At 43.0% G+C, this 27,214-nt stretch overlaps 1 protein-coding gene across 2 annotated transcripts in view; it reads right to left on the bottom strand.

The window, feature by feature from the left end:
* SLC17A8 (solute carrier family 17 member 8) overlaps positions 1–27,214 on the bottom strand; it is a 58,146-nt gene that overhangs the window by 20,630 nt on the left and 10,302 nt on the right. For both annotated transcript variants that reach the window (XM_021675568.2, XM_021675569.2), the window contains 4 exons: positions 14,826–15,078; positions 9,106–9,224; positions 7,257–7,371; positions 4,544–4,631 (listed from right to left, as the gene is read on the bottom strand). In XM_021675568.2, the coding sequence (XP_021531243.1) occupies positions 4,544–4,631; positions 7,257–7,371; positions 9,106–9,224; positions 14,826–15,078 (575 nt within the window). The remainder of the gene's footprint in view (positions 1–4,543; positions 4,632–7,256; positions 7,372–9,105; positions 9,225–14,825; positions 15,079–27,214) is intronic.

The following is a 27,214-nucleotide window of genomic DNA, read 5'->3' on the forward strand; positions in this document are numbered from 1 at the left end:
TGCTGAATGAGTACATTTTTACATTTGTTTCTTACTTTGTAAAACATAACCTTACAAACGCTTACCTGTGTGTGGATGTTTATCTTGTCTAGACAAGATAATTGCAACTAGAGGCAGTGACCTGACCTCTACTATCCTCTGGACATCTGGTAGGGAAACGTGAGCCCTGTGACCTCCCATTATTGGGAGTTACTAGCTGAAAGGAAAAGTTACTCTCTGAAACTCCCCCTGGGCTATGAATGAGAAAAATCTTGCTTCAGAAAAAGTGAGTGGTGAAAGAAAATTCTATATCCCAGAATTCAATGCTAAGGAGGATCTTTAGGAAATGGGAGATTGGGAATCTTCCAGAGAAATAGATTAAATCACATCTTTCCAAGGTGGGCCTGACCCTCGGTGAAAAGCTCAGCCTAAGATCTGGAATCTGAACATCATGAGACCCAGGAAGTCAAGAGACACATTTTCCCCAGAGACAAGATGGGAATGAAATATCCATCTCAAAGGGTTGTTTTGAGGGTCAAATAAACTATGTCGTTAAAGATGCTTTGTAAGGATAAAGGGTTACACAAATGCCAGCTATTATAGCTATTATCATGTACAGAACGACAACACACTCAAAAAACAAACTCAAGGTTTCTCAAACCAATAAGGCAAGCACTCCAGGCATGTGTTGAGAATGGGCTGCAGGTCTGACTCTGCTGTGCGTGGGGACAGGTTGGCCTTCGTCCCCAGGCCAAATACCCTGGGAATTGGGGTGGGCGTGTCTGGTTTAGGAGATACAAAGGAATGCCTGGGACAGGGAAAAGTAGAGAATAACATCCACCACCAACTAAGATGCACTGAGTGCTTTCTGGGCACCTAGCACCATGCTAAGTATTCTGTACCCATGACTTGGTTTAACCCTCCTTCAACCTGACAAGGTAGGTACCAATATGACCCCCATTTTATAATGAGAAAGCCAGGCTCGGGGAGAGGAGATGGACTGCCTGAGGTCACACAGGTAGAAGTGACAAATTGCTAACTCCAAAGCCCTCACTCTTATTTAATCATTCAGTCATGCTCCTTCACTCAAAAGCACCTGATAATTCCCCTCACATAGTAAGAAGCATTCTCTCATTGGGGAAACTTTACAATGTGATATGGCTTGGCTCTGTGTCCCCAGCCAAATCTCATCTCAAATTGTAATCTCTATGTGTTGAGGGAAGGACCTGGTGGAAGGTGACCAGATCATGGGGGTGGATTTCAGCCCTGCTGTTCTCATGATAGTGAGTGAGAGCTCATGAGATCTGATGGTTTAAAAGTGTGGCACTTTCTCCCACACGCTCTCTCTCTCCTGCCACCATGTAAGACGTGCCTTGCTTCCCTTTTCGCCTCCTGCCATGATTGTCAGTTTCCTGAGGCCTCCCCAGCCATGCAGAACTGTGAGTCAATTAAACATCTTTCTTTTATAAATTACACAGTCTCAGGCAGTTCTTCATAGCTGTGTGAAAACAGACTAATACACAACGTGACCTAAACTATCCCTCTTCTCTATCAGAAAAAAAAAAAATCTTCCTCATCCTTTTAGACATTCTCCAATGTCAGTTCCTATTAGACACAGCCCCTCGAGTAGACAATAGGGCACTCAGCCCTTACTGCAGCTGCCCCCGCTGCTCCCAGACTGCCCTGGGGAGCAGACTGCAGCTCAGTCCCATGGGCATCAGATGATTGTTGAATGGTAATGGGGAGAAGAAAAGAGCAAAGCTAGGGGTGAGAAAGAGGCCATGGTTCTGCCCTCACTAGCTGCAATAATTTAAATCTTTTTTGCCTCCCTGAGCCTCAGTTTCCTCAACTATAAAACAGTGGGTTATAAATGGTTATATCAGTCTGTTTTTATGCTGCTGATAATGACAAACCCAAGACTGGGCAATTTACAAAAGAAAGAGGTTTAATTGGACTCACAGTTCCACGTGGTGGGGGAGGCCTCATATTCATGGTGGAAAACAAAGAAGAGCAAGTCACATCTTACATGGATGGCAGCAGGCAAAGAGAGAGCTTGTGCAGAGAAACTCCCGTCTTAAAAACCATCAGATCACATGAGACCCATTCACTGTCATGAGAACAGCATGGGAAAGAGCCATCACCATGATTCAATAATATCCCACCAGGTCCCTCCCACAACACATGGGAATTATGGGAGCTACAAGATGAGATTTGGGTGGGGACACAGAGCCAGACCATATCACTGGATGTTTTCTAGACTCCCTTCTCTTTTGAGATTAAGAATTGACTAGCTCCAAGCCTGGATTTCCTTCTTTAACATTTTCCCTTGGCTGTTCTTTGAAACCAAGGCCACACCTTAGCTGGGACATGTAATGAGGTCTGTGTCCTTGATCAGGTAACTTTTCTTGAGAGTCAAACCATTTCTTAAATCAGCCCTTTTAGGGCTATAAAAACACTCTAAGAATGGGGAGTGGCTGCTAGTCATTCTTGTTTTGCTGACAAATCAAAACGAAATGTCTTACAAATAAACCATCCGAAGAAAGTAAGGTCAAGGATCTAACAAGCCACAAGGCCAGCTCGGGTGGAGTCTTACCCTCTTCTAGAGTTGATGTAAGCTCAATAGTGGGGATGGAGATGCTCTTAAACTGCAAATGAGAGGACAAAGGTGGTTTCTAAGGACAAGAGACACTGTTGATGTAAAGACATCTTGGCTGTGCACACAATTCCCAACTAGGCACAAAGTAGGCATACCAGTGAATACTTCACACCACATTCTCAGGATTACTTTTTTATTATTTCAAGGAGGTAAAAGGCCAGCAGGAAGAGGTAAATTAAGACACTTGCAGAAATAAATAGAAAGCTATATTTCTCCCCTTAGCAAATAAGTACATGTTAGCTTGTCTTAGGAAAGGTGCGCTAGCTTGAAAGTCAGACAGACCTAAGCTATAATTTACACTACCTAGGCCACATTGTGACTTTTGTGGCCTAAGGTACATTTTTGTTTTTTGAGATGGGGTCTCACTCTGTCACCCAAGCTGGAGTACGATGGTGTGATCTCGGCTCACTGCAACCTCTGCCTCCCGGGCTCAAGTGATCCTCCCACCTCAGCCTCATGAGTAGCTGGGACCACAGTCAAGAGCCACAACATCCAGCTAATTTTTTCTATTTTTGGTAGAGATAGGGTTTCACCGGAATGCCCAGGTTGGTCTCGAACTCCTAGGCTCAAGCAATCCGCCACTTTAGCCTCCCAAAGTGCTGGGATTATAGGTACAAGCCATCCAACATGCCTGGTTGGTCTAAGATACTTTTACCTTCATGAACCCTTCCCCCAACACATTTGCAGCTGTGTTGATGGCAGCAGCATGTGCTGTTGTTTTTCTGTTGTTGATTGATACCTAGAGACCCAACAACACCTGGAGAGGCCAGTCCCACAGGAGTAGCTTGGAGAGGGGCAACCTCAGCAAGGTGAAGTTTGGAGGCCCAGGAATTAAAGTCACATACTACTTGGGGGCTACTCATTTACTTTCAGATAAGATGAATGGTCTCTACTTCTTATTATCCAGGATATAACAGCAAAAATTAACTAAATGTCTGTATGACAATCACATCATTGTTCTCCAGCCTGGGTGACAGAGTGAGACCCCGTGTACATGGCAGGAGTGTGAAGTAAGGAAAATTCCAGATCAAAAGTCAGGTCTTGTTCTAGCTCCACGATCTTGGGCAAGTCACTGAACTTTAGTTTCATATGAGAAGGAGAGGTGTGGGATGCTTGATGATTCCATCTCTTCTACTTTTGTCCTTAGCAAATGTCATTTGTTGGCTAATCCAACAACCACTTAAAACCCTTTCTCCTTTCCCCTTCACTCCTGAAGAGGCTGGTGAAGCTAGGTATCTGCTTGCCTAGCGTCCCCTGCAGTTAGTAAAGCATATGATATAGTTAGGATCAAAGAAATTAAAAGTTGAAGGTTGGTAGGGGGCTTTGGGAAAGCTTTAGTTTTCCTAATGAAAGGGACAGATGGAATAAGCACAGGAGTAAATAAAAAGTTATCCCAAAGTACAGCAGAGTAGAAAGTCAGAACATGCCTAGGCCCTGGATGGATTTTTGAGCAGCAGAACCAACACCAGCAATCACTCACCTTTAGAATTCTGTTATATAAAATAAATAGACTTATTTTAAGGCCTTTAGTAGGGTTTTCAGTTACTTGAAGCCAAAAAAGCATTCCATTTCTTTTTTATTTATTGTGTTTAGAAACAAGGTCTCACTTTGTCACTGGAGTGCTGCGGCCATCACAGCTCACTGCAACCTCAACCTCCTGGGTTCAAGCAGGCCTCCTGCCTCAGCCTCCACAGTAGCTAGGATCACAGGCACATACCACCATGTTCGGCTAATTTTTTTTTTTAAGACAAAATCTCACTACGTTGCCCAGACTGGTCTTGAACTCCTGAGCTCCAGTGATCCTCCTGCCTCAGCCTCCCTAAAGTGCTGAGATTATAGGCATGAGCCACCACATGAGCCCAAAAAAGCATTCATAAATAAAATTTGTTATGGTTCTAATATACCTACCACAAAAAGAGGTTGTGGCCAATCGACTTCTCTCCAAAGGTGGTGCCCACTTACTCCACATCCCATGGCAGGCTGGGTAGGTCACACCCTGACAGAAGAATTGCAAATAAATTAGTTGATTTGACTCCAGTTTCTGCTTGTGTTTAAAACATGGATGCTGCTTCTTCACATAGGCTACAATATAAAAGCCCAATTCATAGACACTGTTGTAGGTTGAATGTTTGTGTCCCCACCAAATTCCTATGTTAAAACCTAATTCCCAATGTGATGGTATTTGGAGATGGACCTTTGGGAAGTGACTACTAGGTTGTAAGGGTGTAGCCCTCATGAATGGAATTAGCGCCTTATAAAAGAGACTCCAGGGAGCTCCCTCATCCCTTCTGCCATGAGCACACAAAGAGAAGGTAGCTGTTTACGAACCAGGAAACTGGCCCTCCCAAGTCATCCATCTGCCAGCTCCTTGATCTTCAACTCCCCAGCCTCCAGAACTGTAAGAAATACATTTCTAGGCCAGGTGCAGTGGTTTATGCCTATAATCCCAGCACTTTGAGTGACCAGGGTGGGCGGATCACTTGAGATCAGGAGTTCGAGATCAGCCTAGCCAACATGATGAAATCCCATCTCTACTAAAAATACAAAACCTCGCTGGGCATGGTGGCAGATGCCTGTAATACCAGCTACTTGGGAGGCTGAGGCACGAGAATCACTTGAACCCAGGAGGCAGAGGTTGCAGTGAGCTGAGATTGCACCACTGCACTTCAGCCTGGGCAACAGAGCGAGATTCTGTCTCAAAAAAAAAAAAGAAAAAAAGAAAAAAAGGCTGGGCCTGGTGGCTCATGCTTGTAATCCCAACACTTTGGGAGGCCGAGGCAGGCAGATCACCTGAGGTCAGGAGTTTGAGACAAGCCTAGTCAACATGGCGAAAACCTGTCTCTACCAAAAATACAAAAATTAGCCAGATGTCGTAGTATGCACTTGTAATCCCAGCTACACAGGAAGCTGAAGCATAAAAATCACTTGAACCCAGGAGGCAGAGGTTGAAGTGAGCTGAGATCGCGCCACTGCCCTCCAGCCTGAGAGACAAAGTGAGACTCTGTCTCAAAAAAAAAAAAAAATCTATCATTTATAAGTTACCCAGTTTATGGCATTCTGTTATAGAAGCTCAAATGGACTAAGACAGACACTAAATGGCATGATTCAGCTATTTTGACTCGTAGTACAGATGCTGAAATTCAAATACGGTTCACATGTAAGCATGGTAGGGGATGTGAGAAAAGGTCTTTATAGTTATATTTCATATTATCATAGACTATCAGTGTAGGAAGAGCCTTCAACAATCAGTTGGTCCATTCTCTCACTTCAAGATACAGAACTTGAGGCTCAGAGCCATTAAGTGACTAAAATTTAGTCTTCACGGATGCTAATATCACGTTCTTTCCACCACACGGGTACACCCCAAAGTGTAGTATACATCTCTCTAGTGGGACTAGAGTTGGATTTGATGTGATATAACAACCTACATTCTTAATTATAACATATATATACTATGTATACATATATTAACTAATATATGTATATATTTATACATATATCATTTCCCAATTAATATACATATATTAATTCCCTAACCTTAACCCTGTGTATATGTATATACATGTATTAATATAACATATATACATATATATGCTAGTATATATGTTATAATTAACCTATATATAATTTAATTTACATATAACTATACATTATATATACACACACACATATATATACCTATGCATGCTTTGAAAAAGATGTAACTAGAACATCAAACCCATGACTTCAAAGATGTTGTTGCTTAGAATAATAGGTATCTTTTATTTTTTGTTTTAAATGAGTCAATCTAGGGGAAAACATTAGGCAAATAATAGCACGGGTTGTACATGGGCTTAACAAACTGATGAAGGTCAGAGGTGAATGACTGTGTCTGCGAAGCATTGCTGCACACGGAGGGTTGGCAAACGATAGCCCAATGGGTTCACCATCTGTTTTTGTATAGCCCACAAGCTAAGAATGTTTTTTATATTTTTAAATGGTAAGAAAATAATCAAAAGAAGAATAATATTTAATGGCACACAAAAATCATATGAAATTCAAATTTCAGTTTGCGAAATGTTTAATTGGAACATGACCACGCCCATTTGTTTGCATATTGTCTCTGGCTGCCTTCGCACTACAACAGCAGTGTTGAGTAGCTGCAACAGATACTGTATGGCCTGCAAAGTCCAGAATATTTACTTTCTGGCTCCATATCATGCTGCCTCCTTCAGTGAGTTAAATCTCTGCATCAGACTACTCCCTTGAAAATGTACAGATTTATTAATGAATCCACTTAAATTGCTTTAATGGAATGACCCTTTGCTATGTGAACTGTAGGTTTGGGCTTCAGTTTCACTATCTATTAAAATGAAGAGGGTTGGGTTAGATTATCTCTAAGATCATTATGGAAGGGTCCTTTATTGTTCATAAATGTAAAATCACACAAGGCATTTTAATTGAAATATTTGAAATTTTAGACATAACCAAAGAGTGGAAATAGCAGGAAAAGGAAGAAGATATAGAAAAAAAAAAAAATACACTGAGCAAAGAGTTGTTTTTTTTTTTCCAGAAGCTGAATTTTCTAAAGGACTATGCTGTCTCTAGCAACATCAAAAACTGTAAAGAAAGTATCTCCTACCTCCACTAGACCTTGCAGAATTCTGACACACATGACGAATCCGTAATGCACTCTGGCCGCAGAAGGAATGAACATGTTCAGAGTTGACGTTAAGAAGATGGCAGCTCCAAAGACCCTGAAGGATCAAAGCACTGTGTTATTAGACAGGCCGCTGTTGGATGTGGTACTTCAGCTAAGCACCAGAAACAAACTTAACAGTTCATGAGAGACCCCTGTGGAAATTAATAGAAATTAATTCGGAGAAATTGATGTGTTAGGGTCTAGTTTGCCCCAAGCTAGACTCTTGGGCTTCTTTGATCCCCAAACTCTGGCCCCTGGACCAATTATGAACAAATTTTTAGTAGCACAGGGATGTCCTGCCTAGATGATGTCCTGAAAAGTTGGAGATTGGCCAGGTGCAGGTAAGATTGCTAGAGGCCTACCATTCTGCCGGGTTTCCCCCGACTGATCTTTTCTGACTGTTACTGCGTGACTCCTGCATGCTTGAGGTTTTGTTTCCTACTTCCCAGAGCTACTCTCAGTTTACCAGAAGGAAACCCTGACTATCCAAGAAGCATCTCATGTCCTGGGACCAGCCAACCACAAGACAGATCGTGTACCTGTCTTAGCTCCATTCCCTGCCCAGCCCAGGGTGCCCTGGGAAAAAAGATCAGCCATTTTCTTCCCCTCTTACACATGTTAATGATGTTTTCGCTCTTTTTACGTGCTGGGAAATTAAATTATGTGTGATTTTTTTTCAGGGCAGAGGTGTAAGCAGTAACCAAGGAAACCATAGCAACCAATATTTTATCACTTTTTAAAAACAATACAATAGATAACTAACAATAAATGAAAGACATAAATTAGACAAGAACCTAAATAAATACATGCTTATACATATTTAGATCTTATGGTAGTGGCTTCCAATTTTTTTTTACCTTAACCCATAAACAAAATATATTTTATATTGCAACCCAGCCCATACTACATACAAATATAACTAAAACAAGTCTCAAAAACTAGTATTTACCCTTATGTGCAATGCACTCAGATATTTTCTATTCTACTTTATTCTATTTGATTATCTTTTGTTCTGTTTCTCTCTCTCTTTTTTAAAAATGCTCATTGGTAAATCATATTTTTTTCACAACTATGTAATGAGTTGTGCTTTAGAATTTAAAAAATACTGTTTTCTAAAATGGAATGCACTTCATGAAATCCATTTATAAAGTCATATGGGAAATACAATTAGAAAGAACCTGGAGAGATTTAGTTCACTCCTTTCTAGTACATGATACACTCTACAACATCTCCCCCAAGTGGCCGTCCTCCTCTGCTTGAATACCTCTGGTGACAGAGAACTCACTGCTTCTTGAAACAGCTCACTCTGTTCTTAGACACTTTTAATTGCTCAAACACCCACTACAGAGTCTCAAGGGCATTAGTGGATCATTTGAGGTTGGGAGTTTGAGACCAGCCTGGCCAACATGGTGAAACTCTGTCTCTACTCAAAATACAAAAAGTAGCTGGGTGTAGTGGTGCATGCCTGTAATCCCAACTGTTCAAGGAGGCTGAGGTATGAGAATCACTTGAATGTGGAGTAGGGTGGGGGAGGAGTGAGGCAGAGGTTGCAGTGAGCCAAGATCACACCACTGCACTCCAGCCTGGGTGACAGAGTGAGACACCATCTCAAAAATAAAAATAAATTAAGAGCAGGATCATTTGGGATCAATATTTGTGAATTGCATCTATCCAGATGGCTCCTGTTTTTCATTCTGCACCCCCAAATTGAGAGCCAGCTATGCAGAATTTATAAAGGTACAAAGCCATATTTTATTCGTTTGTATCATGTTATATCAATTTTTCTTACCTGTTAGCAGCAAACTTGTTTGAAATGAAACCACCTGGAATTTGCGTCATAATATAACCCCAGAAAAAAGATCCATGGATAAGGCCCACTGTTTCTGGATCCCAGTTAAACTGTGCTGTCTGGAAATGAGAAATCAGATACAGTTGTGTTTGTTAGAAAAAATCTGACAAGCATTTTTCACCAATGAGCCTACACAATAATAACCTCATGAGGTCTTTCTTTTTTCATTTATTCAACACATATCTATGAAGAGCATCTTACATACTTGGGCAGCAAGCAAAAGTCCGGGACCAGGCGTGGTGGTGTGCACCTCTAGTCTCAGTTATTTAGGAGGCTGAGGTGGGAGGATGGTTTGAGCCCAGGAGGTCGAGGCTGTAGTGAGCCAAGATAGTGCCACTGCACTCCAGCCTGGGCAACAGAGTGAAATCCCATCTTAAAAAACAAAACCAAAACACAACAAAGTCCCTGCTCTCATAGATTTCACCTTCTAATAAGAAAGAGGTTATGTACAAATTTAAATATATATTTATATATTTATATTAATGGATATGGTGACTCACACCTGTAATCCCAATGCTTTGGGAGGCCCAGGCAGGAGAGTTATTTGAGGCCAGGAGCTCAAGACCAGCCTGGGCAACATAGCGAGACCTCATCTCTACAAAAAAATTAAAAATCTAGCCAGCTAGGCAGGGTGCGGTGGCTCACGCCTATAATCCCAGCACTTTGGGAGGTCGGGGCAGGTAGATCACCTGAGGTCAAGAGTTCAAGACCAGCCTGGCCAACATGGTGAAACCCCCGTCTCTACCAAAAATACAAAAATCAGCTGGATGCGGTGCCAGGCATTTGTAATCCCAGCTACTCGGGAGGCTGAGGCAGGAGAATTGCTTGAACCCAAGAGGCAGAGGTTGTAGTGAGCCGAGATCATGCCACTGCACTCCAGCCTGGGTGACAGATCAAGACTGCATCTCAAAAATAATAATAATAATCATCATCATCATCATCTAGCCAGGTGTGGTGGTGCGTGCCTCTAGTCCTAGCTACTCAGGAGGCTGAAGTAGGAGGATCCCTGGAGCCCAGGAGTTGGTCAAGGTTAAGATGAGCTACAAACACGCCACTGCACTCCAGTGTGAGTGACAGAGCAAGACCCTGTCTCTAAAAATACATATATCTAATGTGTATGTGTATATATATATACACACATTCTGCACTTCTGGCAGGGCCTGTCCTGCGGTCTCAGAGAGAATGACATAAAGACTCCCTTCCCTCCTCAGGGTGGAGGACAGCCTGGGTTTCAGCCCCACCTCAGGCTGGCTTCTCTCTCCTGAGTGCAGACTGCACAAACATACGCCACAAACCTGCTTTCTGCTTTCTGCCCTTGGCTTTCACAGATCTCCTTATAGCCCTACAATAATCCCCACCACCTTTTACCACCTGTTTTGTTTTGAGACAGAGTCTCACTGTGTCCCCCAGATTGGAGTGCAGTGGCACCATCTCAGCTCACTACAACCTCCAGCTCCCAGGTTCAAGAGATTCTCCTGCCTCAGCCTCTCAAGCAGCTGGGGTTATAGTTGTGTGCCACCATGTCCGGCTAATTTTTTTTTTTTTTGTATTTTTTTAGTAGAGATGGAGTTTCACCATGTTGGCCAGGCTAGTCTAGACCTCCTGATCTCAGGTGATCCACCTTTCTCAGCCTCCTAAAGTGCTGGGATTACAGACGTGAGCCACTGCGCCTGGCCCAAATAATCCCCTTTTAACTTGAGCCAGTTTCGCTGCACTTCTCTTCTTTGCAAGGAGCAATTCCTGACCAGGACACAAGGGCAACTTATTCAAGGTCCCAGAGCTCATTCAAACCAGATCTGGCCAGTTCCTCTGAATCCTACAGCGCCATGATCCATGGGAAGGACTTTGAACTTTTCCTGAGAGTAATGAGAAAACAAAACCACAAGTTTCTCAAACTTCAGTCATTTTTTTTTTCTTACTATATGCCAAACACTTTTCTAAGACTTCACGTTTTAACTCAAAACTATTAAACTAAAAATATGGGCCAGACACAGTGGTGCATGCTTGTAATCCCAGCACTTTGGGAGGCCAAGGCAGGAGGATCCCTTGAAGCCAGGAATTTGAGATCAGCCTGGGCAACATGGCGCAACCCCATCTCTACAAAATAATTTTTTTTAATTAGCTAGGAATGGTGGGGTGAGCCTGTGGACCCAGCTACTCGGAAGCTGAAGTGGGAGGATCACTTAAGCCCAGGAGGTCAAGGCTGCAGTGAACTATGATCACACCACTTCACTGAAGCCTGGGCAACAGAGACCCCGTTTCAAAACAAACGAACGAAAAGATCATTCATGCATTAATTAAAATCACCCTCCATTTCACCTGTAGAACATATGCCACATATTTGAAAGATCTACCTATTCATACTGCTTATTTCTCCCCTTCTCTTGAAATAAAGATTTAAAGATATCTCAGTGCCAGATATCTAGTTTTCCCCTTAAAATGGAAAAAACAAACAAACATACCAGCCATTCAGACATTCAGAGTCTTTCTTTTTCTTCTTCTTCTTCCTTTTTTTTTTTTTTTTTTTTTTGCTTTGAGACAAAGTCTCACTCTGTCACCCAGGCTGGAGTGCAGTAGCACGATCTTGGCTCACTACAACCTCTGCCTCCCGGGTTCAAGTGATTCTCTTGCCTCAGCCTCCTGAGTAGAGGGGATGACAAGCACGCACCACCACATCTGGATAATTTTTTTTTTTTTTGTATTTTTAGTAGAGACGGGGTTTCACCATGTTGGTCAGGCTGTTCTCGAACTCCTGATCTTGTGATCTGCCCGCCTCGGCCTCCCAAAGTGCTGGGATTGCAGGCATGAGCTATCGCACTCAGCCCAGAGCCTTTCTTAATACAATTAGCAGTCTTTGTCATCTGGTTGAACATGCTCAGGTGATATCTAAGCTTTGTTCTATGTAGACAAGAGAGAAATAATCTGCTATAAATTGGAGTTGTGTTAGAATTTCTGATACTAAACCCCTACTCCTGAGTCCAGAGGAAAAAAAGTTAAACCATATTTCAGATTTTAATCAGTTTCTCTAAGACTCCAGAGGGCACAGCCATAGAAACTAGAGAGTGCAAACTAGCATTGTTCCTTGGGTTTATCAAAATGTCTTTTCCATATGCTTCAAAGCAGACTCTATTGACCGAGGTCTATCTTTTCAGGCAACAAACAAATGCAAAATAGCATCTCATTTTGATCTGGGCCTCAGCAGACAAGTTTTAATTAGCTGGCCTTGCTCACAAAAGGCTGAAAGAATGTATGTGATACACATCTGAAACCTTGCTAATATACATCATTCTTTATTTTTAAAATGCATGATATGCCCTTCTACCTCTATCCCCCACACCCCCACAAAAGACAGGATATCCTTTTAGGACAGATCTGGCTGTGGCATCAGAAAGAGACTAGTTAGGAGGATCTCCATGGTGCTTTTTTCCTCTGGTAGAATAATATCTTCTTTTAAAAAAAAGCAAAGACAAATAGCTTGCAGACCAACTAAAGACCTCTTTTTGACAGATTGAAATCAAATTTTCTCAAACCAGTGCCTGGCAGGAGACTGTGCCAGATGATGTAATAGATGTGGCATGAAAGAGGGCATTCTGTGATTAAGTGAGTCCAAGAAATCCTGCCTACCACACCTCCCTCTTGGAAAGTCTCACAGGACACAGCACAGTATGGGCTCCATGTCTTGCACTGCCTTCTCCATGGCACAGCCAGCAGAGCAGTGATTTCCCAGACACCAGTTCAGAAAACTGTGATCTAAATGTTTTTTCAAATGGAGGGGCCAGAGAACTGTTAAATGCCTCTCTACAAATGAATGGATTTCCGCATGAGTCACTGCAGTATGTGCGTGCTTAGTACGATGAAACACGCATTTATGGGGTGTCCACTGGGCAGATATTTTTGTTTGTTTTCGTTATAACCTCGGTACTTCTCTAGGTCTATCATGTAAGCAGCAAACCAGATTTTATGTTTTCAGTGATTTAAGTCACTTCAAAGTATCCTTGCTTATAACTATGACAGCCTCTGAACTGGCCCTGTGGCCTCCGTTCCTATCTCACTTCAATCTGGCCCTCTCCCATGGGGCAGTGACCAATCTGGAGCATGGATGTGATCACCCTGTGCTTGTAGCCCCTTGCTACATGCCTATCAGGCCTGAGATGATCAGCCCCCTATTTACTTCACTGCCTCCACCTCAAGGAGCTCTCCTCAATCACAGGGAGTTCTCAACCTGGAGTCTGTGGTTGGAATCCTGTGGATCTGAGAACTTGGATGGGAAAAAAAATGCATCTTTGTTTTCACTCTTAACCAAAATATAGCGTTTCTGCCATTATGAATGTAGGCAACAAGCTACAGTCGTATGACTAGTACCTACGACTGTCCCAGGTGGAAATTGTAAATATGTTCAAATCGTATTACAGTCATGGCCACTATTTCCAACAATGGCTTACATTCCAACTTCAAATCACAGTAAATGTTAGACCCAATGCTAAATTTTTGCCACTGATGTGCTAATAAAGAAGCCCATATGTTTCTATGTCACAAATGTAATTTTTAAACCTTTTGGTATTTATATTTTAATATAATTTGCTTCCTTTGTCATCCTTTGTGCTTTATTTTAAGAAATTAAAACATTACTTTGGCAAAGATTCATCAGTCATCACCCGGAGTCCGTGACACAGAAAAGATGATGAGCTCCTGTTTCAGTTCCTAAAATACACCTACATAGCATGTGTGCATTCTCTCTCTCTCTCTCTCTCTCTCTCTCTCTCTCTCTCTCTCTCTCAATCTCTCTCTCTTTTCTCACTCTCATTCAGGCCGGAGGGCACTGGTGCAATCTCAGCTCACTGTAACCTTTGCCTCCCAGGTTCAAGCGATTCTCCTGCCTCAGCCTCCTGAGTAGCTGGGATTACAGGTGTGTGCCACCATGCCTAGCTAATTTTTGTATTTTAGTAGAGACAGGGTTTCACTATGTTGACCAGGATGGTCTCAATCTCTTGACCTTGTGATTTGCCTGCCTTGGCCTCCCAAAGTGCGGGGATTACAGGCGTGAGCCACTGCGCCAGGCCATCTCTGTCTCTTTCTTACAGTTCTTCTCAGTCCCTTTTTCTTCAAACATTCTTCTTCCCACCCCACCACATCCTCTTTGTCTGGTCCAGCCATCACTTTGGGAATTTGTTCCCAATATCAAAATCTGGGTTGGGCCCTCTCCTATGAGCCTGAGCATCCTGTGTACCTCCAACACAGCACCTACCGCCCCAAACTGTCATCACTTACTTGTCTGCATGAAGACAGAGCCCAGTCTAGGTCATTCACCTTTCTATCCCCATCACTTTGCACAGTGCCCAGCACAAGTAACCACTCTCCATTTTTGTCGCATCACTGAAGGAATTGCAAGGCTTTCTCTCAAGGAGCAAAGTATTGACACAGCTGCAGTCAAAAAAAGTTCCCTTATGATTGCAGTCTCAGCTACTGATCTGAGATGCTGAGATGGGAGGAGCTACTCATCTGAGATGCTGAAATGGGAGGATGCTGAGATGGGAGGATCATTTCGACTAGGCAGGTCAGGGCTGCAGTGAGCCAAGATCACACCACTGTACTCTAGCCTGGGAGACAGAGTGAGACCCTGTCTCAAAAAGAAAAGGCTTCCACCATGGATTGATACCAACCTGAATTTCCGGTTTTCCATCAACGTATACGGTGCTGTTGTTGACCATTTCCACAATGGCAACCCCAAGATTGCACCGGATCCCAAAGGAAATGCAGAATCCCAGCCCACTCATGATAGCAATGATGTAACGCTTGGGGAGGCCGCAGCAGTGGCAGTCGCAGAGTGGGGGGCTCGGCCTGGACGTCGGCACTGGCCTTCCTTCTTCATTCAGCTCGATGTTATCTTCTTCCTCAGTGGTCCCATCGATTTTTCTACATGGGAAAAAGAATAGGCAGAAAATAAAAGCTAGAGTTAAAAGAAAAAGAAAGCATATTAAGCAAAAAGAAGAAAGGTATTGGCAGATGAAAAACAAAAAGGAAGAACCATAGTAGAATACTATGGATTTATTACTATTATTAAAGCAAGTTATTATTTTTAAATATTACTATTATTATTGAAATAAGTTATAGAGGCTAAAACTACTGATGTTCTGGGTATTGTGTGGGACTTTTATAAGCATTAAATCAGTCGTTTGACTCTTACAACAACCCCATGAGGTAGATAATGTCATCATGCCATTTTTTAGGTGAGGAAATTAAGTCATTTGAGGTAGGATAGAAGCCCAAGGCCAGTGTCTATGTCTAAAACAATCTGTCATGCTGAATTTCCTGCTGAAAGAGTATTGACTGACTTTGTTCACACTGCATGACCCAGCTGTTACAGTTGACTTTAATTTTTCTAAGTCTTAATAAAATACTAAGTGGAGGTAGAGAGGTACATTTCCTATCACAATGCATGCCCATTTGGTTGTATATCCTTTTCTCCTTAGATGGTTTCTCTAAGGAGGTGGCCCTCCAGCACCTTTTATTCAAATGGTAGAATTTTTCACTGGCCTCTATAGACTGGAATTATGGCACACTTGTTACGGTGAATTTATTTCTTCTTCTAAAAGAAGGAACTTGGCAAACTGAACCTATCTGTCAATTATAAAGGAAGTTGTGTCCCCTTACTTACTGTCGTCTTTCTGAGGATGCTGCCATGGCCCACTTAAGGTCCAAGTCTTTTTTAAAATGATCAAAGCTTACAAGTTTTCATCAATATTAAATTCAGTAATAAATAGCTAATATAATGGCTAATCCAGTAGTTTGGATGAAACACAAGTCATTTGCCCACCAGTCCATATGAAAGATAATCTTGGCACGTTCTTATGACTCAAGGGAAATCAAATTTCCAGCACAAGTGTAGAGAAACAAATACACTGGATTCAATTCAGTTCGTCAGATAGGTATTGCCTACTGTGTCTCAGGTACTGTGCTAAGTGTTGGGGAGCAATAGAGAATGTGACGTGTTCTCTGCCTTCTTCCAGCTCTCAGTCTGGTGGGAAAGAAAGATACGTATACAAGCAGTTATAATTACTGGACAATGTGGGTTTTGTTGAAATCAAAGTGAAAAGCAATGGTGAAACATTGGAAGGAGCTTAGAATTTCAACTTCTGAGCTCAGAGTAGAAGCTTAGTAAGTGTGCCATAACATTAAAGTAATCGGAAAAGAATTCTAACCATTTTCCTACTGACGTACCTATGTACCTGCCAGCCTGCATTTATACTGATGGAGTCTATCTTTTAATCTGCAGTTGTCCATGCTTCTAGCTAAGGCCAGTCTCTCTTCCTGGACACTAGATCTCATCCCCTTTCATCCACTCATGAATATTGCTCCAGAAATCCCCACCCCCATACCTTCAGCCATTATGTTCTCCTCCCTAGTATAATAGATCATTCCTGTTGCCAATAAATAAGCTTTTATTCCTCTCATATTAGAATCTAAAATAAAAGACACTTTCTTTTTCAGTTATCCTCTTATTTCTCATTTTCCTTTTTTAAGAAAAACTCTGAAATGACTGTCTTCAATTCCTCTCCTCCTGTTCTCTCCTGGACCCACTCCAGCCAGGTATTCCCAACCTGTCCTCTCAAAACTGCTCGTCTTAAGGTTATCAATGCCCTCCTCATGGCTCAGTCTAAAGATCTTTTTCAGTCCTCGTCTGATTTAATCAACCTAGCAGCAGCATTTGACACAATTGACTACTTTCTCTTCCTTGGCCATTTTATTTTCTTCCTGGAAAACTCTTGATCATCCTCCTAATTCTTCTGTTTGGTCTCTTATGCTGATTCTTTCTTTCCTTGACCTATATAAACTAGAATGCCTAGGACTCTGTTCTTGGGTTTCTTGCTTTCTGTCTATGCCCTTTAGTTCATCTAAGCCAGGCTCTGGGCTTTAGGTATCATGTATATGCTAACGGCTCCCAATTTTTATATCTAGACTTATTTGACATCTCCTCAGACACCTGAAAGTCATCTTAAACTTGATATGTCCAAACTGACTTTCCCTAAAAAAAATTAATCATTCCCATCACAAGTAATGACAATTTTGCCACTTTGGTTGCTCCAGCAAAAATCGTGAAACCATCCTGGATGCCTCACTTCTTCTCCAATCTATATCCAACTGAGGAGCCTGTGTACCTTACTTTGAATGTTGAGTCTCCCACTTACTCAGCTGTGTGACTTCAGCCTAATTACTTAAGCTCCCTGGACTTCAGTTTCTTCGTCTGTAAGCTAGGAATTATAGTAATAGTTTCTTCTTCACAGGATTGTTCTTAGGATTGTCATAAATGAGTTATTAAACTTAGGTAATTTAGAACAGAACTTGCCACATAATAAACACAACATATATCAGCTATTTTTATTACATTAATCCTCGCCATCACTTAATGAGCCCACGATGCTAGTGAGTGTTGATGACATTAGTTCTGAGAGGCAGTTGGATGATAGGACTTTATAATGGGCTGCCCTCGTAGTCTCCATGAATTTTCTGGCAACCAAATATGTATAACTTAAGTAGGATGGAAAACTGATGCTCTAGGCCAGGCATGGTGGCTCACACCTATAATCCTAGCACTTTGAGAGGCTGAGGCAAACAGATCCACTGGGGTCAGGAATTCGAAATCAGCCTGACCAACATAGCAAAACCCTGTGTCTACTAAAAATGCAAAAATTAGCCAGGCGTGGTGGTGCAGTGTAGTCCCAGCTGCTTAAGAGGCTGAGCCATGAAAATCACTTGAACCTGGGAGGCAAAGGTTACAGTGAGCTGAGATCGTACCACTGCACTCTAGCCTGGACAACATAGTGAGATTCCATCTCAAAAAAAGAAAAAAGAAAGAAGAAAGAAAACTGATGCTCTAATACTGACACGTTACTATAATAGTATATTCCTAGCAGCTAAAACAAGGATAATATGTAACAACCTCAGCAATACTTCTTGTATAAGGCAAATTCAGTTGTCTCCCTCTGCCCTCCTCTCTATAGATGCTTTCATGTAATTCTCTTATTTGATCATTAATAGAGCTCAGTGAGACATGGGTAATCTAATACTCCAATTTGACACAAAATACAAATGTGGTTCAGAAAGCAAGAACAAATTGACCAAGATCACACAGTCATTAGTGGGTAGAGGCAAGATATGAAACCCTTCTCCTTTGCTGTCTAGGTCTCCTGGGCCCCTTTCCTATGTGTTCCCAGCCCACCAGGCCATGCTCCTTCTCAGTGATCTCCCCGAGTCACTTCGTTGTCTGTAGCTGTTATTTTGTAGCCCTTGCTCAGCCATCATGACCCAGAAGAGCAGGGTAAGAGAATGGGCTCTGGGCTGAGAGACGCCCAGTGCTGTCTCTCTCATGTAGTAGCTCTGTGACTTTGGCTAAGTTACTTGACCTTCTATTAGTCTTCCAGGGATGCTGTAACAAAGTGCCACAAACTAGCTGGCTTAAACAACAGACATTTATTTTCCTACAATTCTAGATCCAGAAATCTGATATCAGGTTTCAGCAGGCCTTGGTTTCTTCCGAGGCCTTTCTTTTTGGCTTTCAGATGGCTGTCTCTCTGTGGCTTCACATAGTCTTCCTTCTATGGATCTCTGTGTCCGAATTTTTTCTTCCTATAAGGACATCAGTCATATTCGATCAGAGCCCACCCTACGGACCTATTTAATATTAATTACCTTTTTAAAGACCCTATCTCCAAACAGAGTCATATTCTGAGGTACTGAGTGTTAGAATTTCACTATAATGAATGAGGGCGGATTCATATGAAGACACAATTCAGCCCATAAGAATCCCTATCTCTAAACTGGGGTAATCATAATGGGTATCTCATAGGGTTGTTCAACGATTGATGTGTATAAATGATTCAGTTCAGTGCCTGATACATAAAAAGTGCTTTAGAGTAATAAGTGGTAAGTACTATCTATCACTATTGCTATTAATAAAGTGTCACCAGTCATAAGCTTAGCCCTCTCTATACACATGCAGATGCTTTAGATGAAGGCTAATGAAAACTGAAAGCGCTGTGGGGCTTTGCAGTGCTTAATTGCAGACAGCCCCAGCTGCTGTGCTCTGAATCAACCACCTCTTTGGCGTGGGGATAGCGCTTCTTTCTCACAGGCTGCTATTCCGCCAAGAACTGAGCACCCCAGGGATGAGAGGCTGTTCTTTCCTGCCAGAGGCAGGACACCTCTCACAGTGACTGGCTCCAGGACTGCTCACTGGCCATGCCAAAACTTCCCAGTACTGTATGTAGTCTGCAAGTCTTCCCACCTAACTTTTCTTCCTTCCCTCTCTCCTACACAGGTAGCAGTGTGAACACTCTCCCAGCCTCCTCCAGCTCCTTCCCCATTTCCCCTCAATAAATCTCTTGGCCGGTGTGGTGACTCATGACTGTAATTCAAATACTTTGGGAGGCTGAGGCAGGAAGATCACTTGAGCTCAAGAGTTTGAGGCTGCAGTGAGCCGTGATTGTGCCTCTGCACTCCAGCCTGGAAAACAGAGCAAGACCATGTCTTGTATGTGCTGAGTCCTGTCTTGGAATCTGCTTTCTTGGAAGACCTGAACCAATACAAGCACCCTCTGTGTGCACATTGCCATCTTAGACATCCTGAGGCTTTCCAGAGGGAAATACATACAGTATGGGAGATGGGGAAAAAAAGGGGGAAAGTAATGATTAAAGGGAAACCCTAAAAGAAGGAGTCGTGGGCTCCCCAAGAAGCAGGACCTTTAGTTGGCTGACCTGAAGCCAGCCCCTTAAAGCAGCTCTCCAGTTGGAGATGGGATATCGGGAGCTGAGGGGAGGGGTCCAGGCAAAAAATCTCAGTTTCCTTTGCACAAAGTGGCAGCTGAGCCACCACTCAAGGGATCATGGGCTCAGGAGCAAATGAGGATCAACAACTAGAAGGACCTCCTGAGTTGTTTGTGAGTCCTTTGCACAACCTTGCTGTGGCAAAAGGGAAGCACCAAAATGAACGGAAATTTAACTCCCCCTCCAGGCAGGGGCCTCAGAGTCAGATCTGATTTGTTTTATTTATTTTTTTGAGGCAGAGTCTTGCTCTGTCACCCAGGTTGGAGTGCAATGGCACAATCTCGGCTCACTGCAACCTCCGCCTCCCAGGTTCAAGCGATTCTCATGCCTCAGCCTCCTGAGTAGCTGGGATTACAGGTGTAGGCCACCATGCCCAGCTGATTTATTTTTAGTAGAGACAGGGTTTCAGCATGGTGGCCAGGCTAGTCTCGAACTTCTGGCCTCAAGGAATCCGCCCACCTCAGTCTCCCAGAGTGCTGGGATTACAGGCATGAGCCACTGTGGCTGGCCAGATTTGATTTGTTTTTAAAGCATTCAAATAGCAGGCCATTTCTGCTAAGGAAAGACTGAGAAAGCAGAGGAAGACTGAGAAACCCCTCACCCTATGTCATGGAACACACCAGGCTTTGAGGCAGTCAGATAACCTGGATGTGATCTCCAGTTCTGCCACTGAAACACAAGGTGTGTGACTCGGGGGCAAATAATCTGGCCTTCCTGAATCTCACATACCTTCTTCTCTATAATAAAGATTTATCTCACAGAGCTGTTGCTAAGATTACACGACCCTACCGTACAAAGGGTAACGCATTATCACCAATAAATGAATAGACATTGCCTGAACGTTAGGGTCTCTGCCATCCCTGGTGTTTCCTTGGCATTTTATACATTCCTCTGTTAGAGCACTTCTCACATGGAGTTAGAGTCGTTTTCATTCAGCAGCATAGGTGCTAAGAAAATAGTCACTGATTTGGGCTGGGCACGGTGGCTCCCGCCTGTAGGTGGGAGACCAAGGCAGGTGGATCACCTGAGGTTAGAAGTTTGAGACCAGCCTGACCAACATGGTGAATAAAACCCCATCTCCACTAAAAATACAAAAATTAGCTGGGCTTAGTGGCAGGCACCAGTAATTCCAGCTAATCAGGAGGCTGAGGCAGGATAATCTCTTGAACCTGGGAGGCAGAGGTTGCAGTGAGCTGAGATCCCGCCTTTGCACTCCAGCCTGGGCGACCGAGGGAGACTCTGTCTCAAAAAAAAAAAAAAAAAAAAAAAAAAGTCAGTGATTTGTGTCCACATATGAATAAAGGGCTCCCTGATCCCAGGATCATTTCCTACTCATCTTTATTCTCTGTGTTCAGCATCTTGCCTGGAAACAATGAATCCTTGTCCAATTGAATGGAACTGGTGGATCAATTCCAAACATCACTCCTGGCTTGAAGCACCTATAGACAGGATTAAGGATCTATTCATTCCTGCCCAGAAAAAAAAGCTTTATAAAAAGGGAAGGAGAGGAGAAAGTTATTTAAGAATAAGAGAAGAAAAAGTCATTTCTTAGGAGTTGGAGGACTTTAATTATCCATAAGAGCTATTTATCCCATTCAGTTTTCCTTTCCTGCTTGACTGCAGTTGGTCTTTTAGATCAGAGAATCTTCATTCTTTCTAGAGTGAATTCTCATTGTTGTTTCTCCAAATATAGGCAGCTGCAGTCTGTGGACTGCTGCCCCTCTGCACATTACGGAGGTGCCTACTCTCTGTTCTCAGACACAGTTGTCCTGCAAACATCCAAGCCCCAGGGGTCTAATTGCCTAAGATATGCTAACTAGCCTTCAGGCACTTACAGAACTATTTACTTGCAATTCAAATGCTCCCACTAATTGCAGAAAAGGTTTTCTTTTGTTTTCTAGGTAATAAGATCAACATTTGGAGCACAAAGTGAGAGAACTTGCAGATACTTTTGTGAGTTTTAAAAATCCATTTACTGGCTGGGCATAGTGGCTCATGTCTGCAATCCTAGAAGTTTGGGAGGCTGAGGTGGGAGGATCTCTTGAGCCCAGGAGTTCATGGCCACCATGGGCAATATAGAGAGACCCTGTCTAAAGTTGTTAAAAAATAAAATGTATATATGTTTAAAAAATATTTTTTCAAATCAATTTACTTGCTCACTTATGGTATTTGTTATGAACTGAAATGTGTGTCCCAAAATTCATGTGTTGAAGTCTTAACCCCTAGTACCACCGAATGTGACTATATTTGAGATAAGCTGCTTAAGGAAGTAATTATCGTTAAATGAGGCCCTTGGGGTGTGCCCTAATATAATATGAATGATGTCCTTATAAGAAGAGGACATTTGAGCCAGGTGTGGTGGTATGCATGCCTGTAGTTCCAGCTACTTGGGAGGCTGAGGGGAGAGGATCACTCAAGCCCAGGAGTTGGACAGTGCAGTGAACTACAATCACACCACTGCACTCCAGGCTGGAGTACAGAGTGAGACCCTGTCTTGAAAAATTACATAAATAAAAAGAGATTTGGACATGCAGAGACACCAGGCATGCATGTGCATAGAGGAAGGCCATCTGAGGACATAGCAAGAAAGCAGTATCTACAAGTCAAGGACAGAGGCCACAGGAGAAATCAAACCTTGATCTTGAACTTCTAGCCTCCAGAACTGTGAGAAAATAAATTTCTGTTGGTAAAGCCACCCAGTCTGTAGTATTTTGTTGGGGCAGCCCTAGCAAACAAATACAGCATTCAAATTTGTCCTCCACAAAGGTCCCATTTAGCTCATATTGTCTTCTACACAATCCTTGAGTCGCTATTCTACTGGAAGAAGAAAATAAACTGAAGGACATTGACTACTTTCTACACTCTAGGCACTCCGTGAGGTTCCTATAAAATATATATTATCTCTCTCAATCCTCAAAATAGTCTTGACAAATAGCACTTATCTCCATCTTACAGCTCAGAAGACTGAGACTCAGAATATTTAAAACCTTGCCCAGCTGGGCATAGTGGCTCATGCCTGTAATCCCAACACTTTGGGAGCCGAGGCAGGTGGATCACCTGAGGTCGGGAGTTTGAGACCAGCCTGGCCAACATGGTGAAAACCTGTCTCTACTAAAAATACAAAAATGGTAGCCGGGACCAGGCATGGTGGTTCACGCTTATAATCCAGCACTTTGGGAAGCCGAGGCAGGTGGACCACGAGGTCAAGAGATCAAGACTATCCTGACCAAGATGGTGAAACCCCGACTCTACTAAAAATACAAAAATTAGCTGGACGTGGTTGTGCGCGCCTGTAGTCCCATAGTCCCAGCTACTCGAGAAGCTGAGGCAGGAGAATCGCTTGAACCCAGGAGGTGGAGGTTGTAGTGAGCCGAGATAGTGCCACTGCACTCCAGCCTGGTGACAAAGTGAGACTCCATCTCGAACAGAAAAAAAGTTAGCCGGGTGTGCTGCAGAGCGCATGTAATCCCAGCTACTTGGAAGGCTGAAGCAGGAGAATCGCTTGAACTTGGGAGGTGGAGGTTGCCGTGAGCTGCACTCCAGCCTGGGTGACAGAGTGACTCTGTCTCAAAAAAACAAAACAAAACAAAGAAACTTGCATAAGGATCATCATCCAGCTGCAGTTGGTGAAGAGAGAACACAACTGAGATTTGCTCTCCAGTCTATTGCTACCAGCGTGCCACAGGAACTAATCAGAAAGCACCAAATAGCGAGTGCTTTATCTAAGTAGACATTTTTTTTTTTTTTTTTTGAGACAGAGTCTCACTCTGTCGCCCAGGCTAGAGTGCAGGAGGGTGGCTTGAGCCCAGGAGTTTGAGACCATTCTAGGCAACATAGCGAGAGCTTTGTCTCTGCAAAATATTTTAAAAATTAGCCGAGCATGGTGGCTTGCATCTGTAGTCCCAGCTACTCAGAAGGCTGAGGTGGGAGAATCTCTTGAGCCTGGGAAGTTGACGCTGCAGTGAGGTATTATTGTGCCACTGCACTCCAGCCTAGGTGACGTAGTGAGACCCTGTCTCAAAAAAAGAAGAGGAAATTATCCATTCCAGGAGAGAATGCCCAAGGCCAAAAAAGTGTCCTTACTTTGGTCTAGGTCTACATCCTCTCTTTTCCTTAACTGTTATCGAAACCTAATTTACAAGCCTATTTCATTTTTTAATGCCTGGTATAAAAACTGCTGAATTTGAACCAGTCACAGCGTTGAATTACTGAGAATTAAATTGGCTGTCTTCTATTCCTTTAGTAAAGTTTTGATCTCTATTATTTGTAATATAAGAATTCCATAATTGTTTTATCTTTAATGCTGATCACACTCTTGATCAATTAAAAGGTCTCTCTTTAACTTATTTTCCTTAAAAATGAGAAATGTCAGGAACTGTTATAGCAGATTATAGAGAAAGATCAAAAGGCTCAAATAAATGAATATGCAGGAATAGATTTACTATATAAGACCAGAAAACCCCACAAACAAACTATATCCCCGGGAGGCCTGAGGAATACTCCTGCTGCTAAGATAATAAGGAATGCTGTGGTGATGGGGCCACCGACACCCCTGAGATGCTCAGAAACTGCTGTCTTCTGCTGGCTGAGGCTCACGGTAGGAGGTGCTGTTCCAGAACCAGTGGCAATTAGGATGATTGGCAGCACTTAACCATCATACGTATGGGCAGGAAATTCAGAATGACAGTTACGGAATCAGCCCATAGGAATCTCAGAGATCATAGAACATGGTGCTCTGAGGAGCAAAAGAAATGGGCAGCCAATAAGGGTATTGCCTCACATACAGAAAAGATCAAGAGTTGATGAATGGGCAGTAGGCTGAGGCTGGCCATCCCAATGGAAAGTCACACTCTCTTGCCCAGTTTCTAGGTCAGAATCTCAGGACTGACGGAGAAGACTGAAGGTTCCATGACAAAGGAACCCACAATACCACAGAAGGAAATGCAGTCGTGATGCCCACAGTCCTTCCCCGAAGGAATCTAGCACCATTAATTTGGGTAAACATACCCTGAAGAAAGAAAAATACCTTGATATTTTGGGGCAAGTTGATGTTGATACTCAGGGATTTATAGCATTATCCTGCCTCCGTTAAAGTGGGGCTATGTAACTGGAGTCCTGGCCCAGGTTCGTCTCACAATGAGTTCCTGTCCATGGACCCACCCAGTGGTCATTTCCCCATGTATAATTCCCACATGTGTAATTGGAAGAGAGACACCTAGCATTTGGAAAAACCCTTTCAGTGGTTCCTTGATTTGTGGAATAAAAACTGTTGTAATAGAAAAAAGTCAAATGGAAGTCCTTAAAACCGGCATCCCTGGGTAAGAAGATAAATCAGAAGCAGTATCACATTATGCAGAATGACAGAGATTATTGTACCTTCAGAGATTTAAAGGATGCAGGGGTGGTACACCCCATTAGATCCCAACGTAATTCACCAGCCTAACCACCTGCAAAAAAAAAAGTGGGGAGGGGGATCACGGTGGATGACAGGGAACTACCACACTCTTAACTCAGGTACATAGCTTGCCTGTCTTGCCATTCTTTCCATATCCATTAGAAAGAAGGCTAAGAAGTTTACAATGACATGAGATGAACAACAGTAGATATTCATGGATTGTTCTCTCTCATGGCACAACCAGAGAGATCTTCTGGACCTGCTGCAGAACATCACATTGATCTATCATGACCAATAGATGACAACATGTTGTTGAGACCTCAGGAGCAAGAATTGCCAAGTACTCTGGATGCCTCAGTAAAACATGTGTGCTCCATTGGGTGGGAAACAATTACTACAAAGATCACAGGTCCATCACATGGGAGAAGTTCACAGGGGTCTAGTGTTTGAGACCTTCCAGAACATTCCCTCCAAAGTGAAGGAAAAGTTATTGTGCTTTGAACTTCCAACCACCAAGGAAGAAGCACAATGGCTGGCACTTCTCTTTGGGTTTTTGGGGCAGTGTATCCAACACTTGGGAATATTGTTCTAACCCACCTATTCCGTGACATAAAAAACTGCTAGTTTTTAATGAGATCCAACAAGAATGCGTTCTGTAGCAAGTCCAGGATGCAACAAGAGTGATCTTGCCACTAGGACTGTGTTCTCCAACATACCCTTGGTACTAAAGGCACCTGAATAGGAAAAGACACTATATGAGGTTTCCAGCAAAACTCAATAGGAGAAATATATAGCATAGAGCCTTAGGATTCTGGGACAAGGCCATGCCATCTATAGTAGAAAAATATAAAACAGACAAAAAATAACTCATGGCATGTTACTGAGTCCTGGTGGAGTCACAGCTTCTGACAATGGAATATCAAGAGACCATGCAGCTAAAACTACCCATCATGAGCTAGGTACTATCAGACCTGCGAAGTCCAACTGTCTGTCATCAGATGCAAGTGGTCCATCTGGAATCTAGCACCAGCAGGGCTACATGGCACAAGTAAGCCCATGTCAGAGGGGCCATGTTTCCATGTGACCTATATCTGCTGTACCAATGGCTATGAGCTCACACTTGTGGACAAATTACAGGAGGGAGGAAGAAAACTGAGTTTGGTCCAAAGCTGGTCAATTTGGTATGTTAGAGTGTGTTACAAATGGACTGCTGCTGTGCTCCAGCCCACCCAGGGATGGCCCTGAAGGACAGTGAGGGCAAAAACCTCCCAATAGGCAGAGTTTTGAGCAGTCTCCTGGCCACCCATTTCGTATGAAAAGAGAAACATTCAAAGGTAAGGATATACATGGACTCATAGGCAGTGGTGAGTGACTTCCTGGAGGTCAGGGGCCAGATAAAGCAATATTGGAGGACTGGGAAGAAGATCCAGGGAAGAGATATGGATGAGTCTACAAGTGGATGCCTAGTATGAGCTCTCCTGATTGCACATTATCACAAGCCATTTGGAAGAGGCACAAAACAGATGATAGGCAGGCTGACTTAGCCAGTTAATGTCAGTCAGCTTCCATCCTCAGTCACCCAGTGCTAGAGCAGTGCACTTGTGAACAGAGTAACCATGGCAGCAGGGATGGAGGCTATGTTGGGGCTCCCACTCACCAGGACTGAACTAGCTCCTGCTGCTGTCAGCAACAAAACCAATGCAGAGCCCATGAGATGGCACAGTTCCTGAGGGGACAAACAGTCTCTTGGTTACAAGTTGTTTATAACAGACCCCTTCCATCCTGGAAAGGGTAACAATTCATCCTGACTGGGGTTGACATATTCCATGTATGA

This window comes from Aotus nancymaae, unplaced genomic scaffold (genome assembly GCF_030222135.1).
Source record: "Aotus nancymaae isolate 86718 unplaced genomic scaffold, 86718_ANA_hifiasm-v0.15.2.pri h1tg000016l, whole genome shotgun sequence".
In the NCBI taxonomy this organism is placed as follows: domain Eukaryota; kingdom Metazoa; phylum Chordata; class Mammalia; order Primates; family Aotidae; genus Aotus; species Aotus nancymaae.